The 6,154-nt window shown below is 47.4% G+C and overlaps 1 protein-coding gene across 3 annotated transcripts in view; it reads right to left on the reverse strand.

Moving 5' to 3' along the window:
- The window catches only part of RTEL1 (regulator of telomere elongation helicase 1), a 44,710-nt gene extending 39,406 nt beyond the window's left edge, over window positions 1–5,304 (reverse strand). For all 3 annotated transcript variants that reach the window (XM_030963417.1, XM_030963416.1, XM_030963418.1), the window contains exons 1-8: window positions 5,263–5,304; window positions 4,497–4,617; window positions 2,829–3,027; window positions 2,353–2,446; window positions 1,348–1,429; window positions 700–760; window positions 390–465; window positions 140–224 (exon numbers count right to left, since the gene is read on the reverse strand). In XM_030963417.1, coding sequence (XP_030819277.1) covers window positions 140–224; window positions 390–465; window positions 700–760; window positions 1,348–1,429; window positions 2,353–2,446; window positions 2,829–3,027; window positions 4,497–4,598 — 699 coding nt within the window. In that variant the 5' untranslated portion in view covers window positions 4,599–4,617; window positions 5,263–5,304. The remainder of the gene's footprint in view (window positions 1–139; window positions 225–389; window positions 466–699; window positions 761–1,347; window positions 1,430–2,352; window positions 2,447–2,828; window positions 3,028–4,496; window positions 4,618–5,262) is intronic.
- Window positions 5,305–6,154: the final 850 nt, after the last annotated feature.

Consider the following 6,154-nt stretch of genomic DNA (forward strand, 5'->3'; position numbering starts at 1 on the left):
ACTGAACTAGGATTTGGCCAGTTTTGAATCATACATAATGCATTCACTTGCCAGGCATCACTCTTCACTGTTTATCCACTAAAAGCATAAAACCATAAAACAAACAGAAAAGTAACTGTAAAGCAAAGTTACATGTTACCTTTGAGTCTAGTAAATAGTTGTAAGGCATAAAAATAATGTCTGCTTGCTGCTTCAGGCTCCGAGAGAGATAATAAGGACAAGCTCTGTTTAAAAAAAAAAAACAGTACAGACTGTAATGCTTGCAGAAATATTAAGAGGTCATTCAACATTCATGCACTCTGATACACTAATGGATTAATAAAAGTGAACAGAGAAACTTCCATTATTTTTACAAGTTAGGGCGAGGAAGGTCAGAGGGGATCACTCACCTGTGTTTGTTTCCATTTTTAACCAAGTCTTCAATATCCATGATTGATTCAATCACTTCTTTCTCTGTACTCTTTTCTGTAAAAGATGACATTAAAATGACACCAGCTTAGGTGAAAGCATCACACAAAGATTTGTTGTTACCCTGATCAAACTCACCCACTAATATTTCATTCTTGAAAGACAGTAACAGAGAAAAACACAGCTGGATTTTGCCAACTTTTCCAAACCTCTCCACCTGCCTAGGAAATCCCTCCCTCTCCAAAAACCAGGGCTTTGCCTCCAGGGGAAGTGAAGGTGAGCCACACTCACCTTCCACATTGTTATAGAAATGACAAGCACGAGCCATCACTTTCATTCTGCACATGTAGATCTACAAAACAAAGCCTATTTCAGCCCAGAGTAGCACAGCTTGTCAGGCACTGAAAGCATGTTAAGGAGTGAAATCAGTTCTAACCCCAGCTAATGAATAAATGCTAATCACAGCTCTTCAGCTTTAGAACCACATGTCCTGCTCACCTTCCAAGTTAGGCTCTTTTTTTTGCAGCACAGAACACTCATATGCTCAGAGAAAAATGTGTTAATTTTACCATTAATACTTTTCAAAACAGTAATCTTTGATATTGTAAAAATAACAGCTAAATCAATAACTGAAGCAATGTTTTGAAATTATTATTGCTCTTGACAAACTCATAAATAGCAGATCAGAAACTACAAATTATTAACTGTCATGCTCTACACAGTGACATCTTTCTTTGGATAGAAAATGTCACCAGAGACTCAGAATTACATTTTGCACTCACAAAACTGGAAACTAAACATTCCTAAAAACACATTTACAACTACTGTGTTTCCCTGCAGCCTCTTGTAGCTAAACAATGTCAGAGTGAAGAATGACACAGAAATGACACAAAAGCCTCCATGTTCTCCCTGAACATCCTCTCCAGGCTCTGATCTCACCTGCATGTGGTTGCTCTCCTGTCGCTTCACTTCAGGGTTGATGCAGAGCTGTTCCCTAGACCCCAGCACACAAACCTTTGGCCTGGATAACAAAACTGACATTAAAAATAAGGCAAGAGAGAACAGAGTTGTACATGCTTAGATTCAATATCTCATAAGTGAAAGATTCAGGAGAAACAGATGAGCCCAAAGCAAGGGTTAGAGCCAGGACAAGTCAATTAGTCGGTCTGTAACTGCTGTGTGTGTTACTGGACTTGGAGGCACTGCATCTCTGCTGGCAGCAGTGGGTGTTAATAAGCAGCAGCAGCTCACAGCAAGAAGTCACAAGCAGCAATTTACACCATCCACCACAAAATCTGGGTTCTGTTATGACAGCTCAGCCCAGGCAGCTGGGGCCTGTCATCCATTACAAGCTTTTCCCAGCTGGTTGTGATGTTCAGAGCAAGGTTAGGACAGAACTGGTTCACTACAAGCATTCACCATGGTTTGGGCTTTTTTGCTTATTACAAGGTTGTATCTTTCCAAGAACTACATCGACAAATGACTGTGCCTGTCCAAAGAGTTTAGCCACACACTGGCATGTGGACAGCTGAAAACTGTGACAGGCACTGGTATAACAGAACCACAAAGTTCTTAATAGATTTACATCAGCCTAAGGAGTTCAACTTGGTAATGGCTTCTCACTGCCTTAAAAAATGCCCCCAGAAAAATATAAATAGGGGAAATTTAAAAAGGTAATTTTATAAGTTAATGTGTCAAGTAAAAAACCAAAACCAGACTAAATTCAGAAAATTTTATGACTGAAGGAGAGAAGCTGTGAAGTATTAAAATAAACCAAGCCCATCAACAAAGAAAACCAGGCTCTAAACATGCACATTAAAGGAATTACATTTCTCTGGATATCATCTTTTATGCATTCATCCACAGAAGTTCAAACAATAACTACACTAGAGGGATTTCTCTTCCTTTTCTTTGAATAAGGACACTACCCTAAATCATACTCACCTGTACACTGTGTTCTTTAGCTCATTAATGACCTGTGTAAGCTGGGAGTGAGTCCTGGAGGCATAAATTATTTTTGGAATGTCAGTGTAATAAGCTGCCAAATAGAAGAGAAAAAAAAAGCAGAAAGACATTATAAGCATAGAAAGGAGAACTAGGGATATTCTTAGCCTCCTTCCCCAGCTGGTACTATGGTAACAGTTTGCCTTGTAGAGACAGCAGGAAATGCTGGCATCTAACTATTCACATACATAAAATGAGCTAAATGATTTTCTAAGAAACTAAAGAACTAAATAAGCTCCAAGAAAAATTCAAACTACATAAAACACCTTGAAAATGTATAAAATGGTGAAACTGTGCTCCATCTGCTCAACAACTTCTAAAAGCTCTGTAACTTTTATAATTGCATATTTATTATAAAAGACAAATAAAAGCACATATTGACTACCATCCCTGAGTGCAGAGGTGGTGGTACTCACTTGGGACATCTCCATCTGTGGCAGCAGTGCCCCAGGAGGACACAGGTCTGTCAGGGAAGAGCTCCACCCCATTCATGCGCTGCGCGATTTTCCGGGCTGAGATGGTGTCCTTGAAGTGCTCCCTCCAGGCCAGGGTGGAACACAGCAGGCACAGGGTCTTCCCTGTGCCTGTGGGGCTCTCCAAAATGCCATTTACCTTCTTTGGTGGAGAGAAATAAGAGAGGGATTTAGGCGTTCAGCAGGACAGGTCTTGGTGCAGCACTGCATGTCCTCTGCCAAGGAGCAAACACCAGCTGGCAGCCCCACCAGGAACACTCACACATGAGGTCTAATCAACATGTAGGACCCTCTAATTAAATTAATGAGGTTCAATCAAAAATCCAGAGCTAGCCATCACATTTATTTAGCACAGGAATTCAATTCTCTGCTCTTAGAGCCATTGGAGTGTGTCACATTTCAGCATAAAATACATGAAAATATGAGAAGTTATTGAAAAACCAGCCCAGAAAGTTAAAGCTCCCAGTTAACAGAGTGATGGTTTCCCTTAGGATTAAGGTTTTATTCCATGCCAGTTTAGGTGCAGAACTATGTCAGAACTTGGAACACCTTGACCTATGGGATGTTACAATTTTTAAGTGTGTTGCAATACTACAAATTGGAAAAAAGCAGCAGCTGAGCTCAAGTGTATGAGAGGAATTTATATCATGAGCTCACAACACTTTGAGTTCAATGAGAGGAGGCACCAAGCAGGTACTGTGATCCAGAGCTTATGGTGGAAAGCCAAAGTTCCCACAATAAGCTTGTTTGGTCCCTCAGAACAATCTTTTGGTTCCCACAAAGATGTGTCGAGAAAAAAAAGGTATTTACTGTGAAAAAACCCATTTTATTATTTTGACATTCATTCAGTAAAATTCTCCTCTCGCACAGCAAATGGAAAATTATACAAATAGTCCAGATATCAACAAGACAAGACCAAATCCCCCCTATGAGGAAAGGCTGAGACAATTGGGATTGTTCAGCCTGGAGAACAGAAGACTCCAAGGTGATCTAACTGGGGCCTTCCAGTTTCTGAAGGGGGCTACAAGAAACATGGAAAGGGACTTTTTACAAGAACCTGTAGTAACAGGATAAGGAAGAATGGATTCCTACTGAGAGAGAGTAGGTTTATATTGGAGAATAGGAAGAAATTGTTCCCTGTAAGGTGGAGAGGCCCTGGCACAGGGTGCCCAGAGAAGCTGTGGCTGGCCCATCCCTGGAAGTGTTCAGGGCCAGGTTGGATGGGGTTTGGAGCAGCCTGGGATAGTGGAAGGTGTCCCTGCCCATGGCAGGGGCTGGAACAAGGTGAGCTTTAATGTCCCTTCCAACCCAAACCATTCATAATTCTGTAATCAGACCCAGCCAGCCAAGGACAGATTGCAAGAATACAAGCAGCCTTTCTTCCTTTTCCCAATTTAGGCAGGAACAGCCCATCTATATTTCTACTGACTGCCACCTGCCACACACGATTTTCATTACCACAGAGTAAAATAAAACTACAAGTAAAAAGTCAGAGAAGATTTGGAAAGGCAGCATACAAAGTACGTAAAGAAAACTTGAATTGTGACAACCTCTTCTTAGAGAAACCATTTAGTACAGTTAGAAATGACACACAGGTGGACACTCACACACCTTTTGCAGGCATTCCAGCACCTTGGCCATGTAGGCTTCCTGGCACGGGTAGGGCTGGAAGGGGAAATCCACTGTGATCCCATTCAGAGTGATCCTGGGCATGGCTCCTTCCCTGAGGTGCCTGCAAGGAAGGGCAGACTGTGCTGACCCTGCTGTGGTGGTGATATCGTGCCAAGACAGGGCTGAAAGAGACCTGGAAGTTCACCTCATTCAACCCCTGCCATGGGCAGGGACACCTTCCACTAGCCCAGGCTGCCCCAAGCCCCGTCCAACCTGGCCTTGGACACTTCCAGGGATCCAGGGGCAGCCACAGCTTCTCTGAGCACCCTGTGCCAGAGATGTCACCATCCTCAGAGGGAAGAATTTCTTCCCAATATCGCACCCAGTCAGGCTGCAGTGTTCCCCTTTGTCCTGCCAGCCAGGCGCGTGTAAACAGCCTCCCTCCACCATGTCCCCGTGTCTCTGCACCCCCGTGTCTCTGCATTCCCGGCGGTCCCAGATCCCTGTGGTTCGGGGCTCCCATGTCCCCATACTGCTGTGTTCCCGTGTCCCCGTATTGCTCTGACACTGTGTCCCTGTGTCCCCGCGCTCCCGGCCGTTCCAGATCCCTGTGCTCCAGGGCTCCCATGTCTCCCTGTCCCCGTATTGCTCCGTCCCCGTATCCCCTCAGCCCCGCGGTCCCAGATCCCTGCGCTCCGGGGTTCCCGTACCCCCGTGTCCCCACACCGCTGTGTCCCCGCACCCCCGTGTCCCGGCGCTCCCCCACCTCCCGCTGCTCCGTTCGGAATCCCCGCGCCGCTGTCACGTGTCACACACACACGTTTCACGCGTCACTTCCTGCGCGCTCTCTCGCGAGAGCGGCGGCGTTGCCCCGGTAACGGGCGGGGAAGGCGGTGGCCATGGCGGGCCCGGGCCGGGCGATCCCGGTGGGGGCCGGGCCGGGCGATCCCGGTGGAGGCCGGGCCGGGCTGTCGGGGAGCGAGCGGGGCTGGTGGTGGCTCGTGAGGGGCCCTCGGCAGGAGCGGCGCAAGCCCGGTGGGGGTTGAGCGCTGCCAGCTGTGAAGGAAGCTGGTTCCGCTCCCCAGACAGGCCCTGTGGTTCAGCCGGACGGTTCTGCAGCCGCTTCCCCCGGGACGGAGGCCGAGCTTGGGCCCCGGAGAGGCGGAATGTGGCTGTTCGCTCGCCAAAAGCTGCATTTCCAAGACCTCCCAGCCCTGTAGGGGTCCCCCGCGGCAGGGCCCCCCGAGAGTGGCGTTTGTCCCCGTTTGAAGGGCTCAGGACGTGCGACAAGCGCTGCCCTTGGGCAGAGTTCGTGTCCCGGGCCCCGCTGTGCTTTTTGCCGGGCTCTGCTCCCCTTGGGCGGTGCTGCTCGCTGGAGAGGGCAGAACGCGGCGGGGTTCTTTGTGAAACCTTCGACGTTTGAGGTGGGAGGGTTCTGTGGCTTTATGCTGAGCTCCTGCGATAGGAACGGTAATGAATTCTGACGGGTCTCTTTTGTTAGGGGTGAATGTGCCGCGCCTTTGTTCCCGGCTTTTCTGCAGCGCGGTGCTCCCACCCTTCAGTCCCCTGCCAGTGCATCCAGGCACATCCGGGAGCGGCTTTGGCATTCCAGGTGCTTAGGCCGTATGACTCTTGAACTGCTCTGGATTCATGGATTA

Source organism: Camarhynchus parvulus, chromosome 20, assembly GCF_901933205.1.
Source record: "Camarhynchus parvulus chromosome 20, STF_HiC, whole genome shotgun sequence".
Lineage (NCBI taxonomy): Eukaryota > Metazoa > Chordata > Aves > Passeriformes > Thraupidae > Camarhynchus > Camarhynchus parvulus.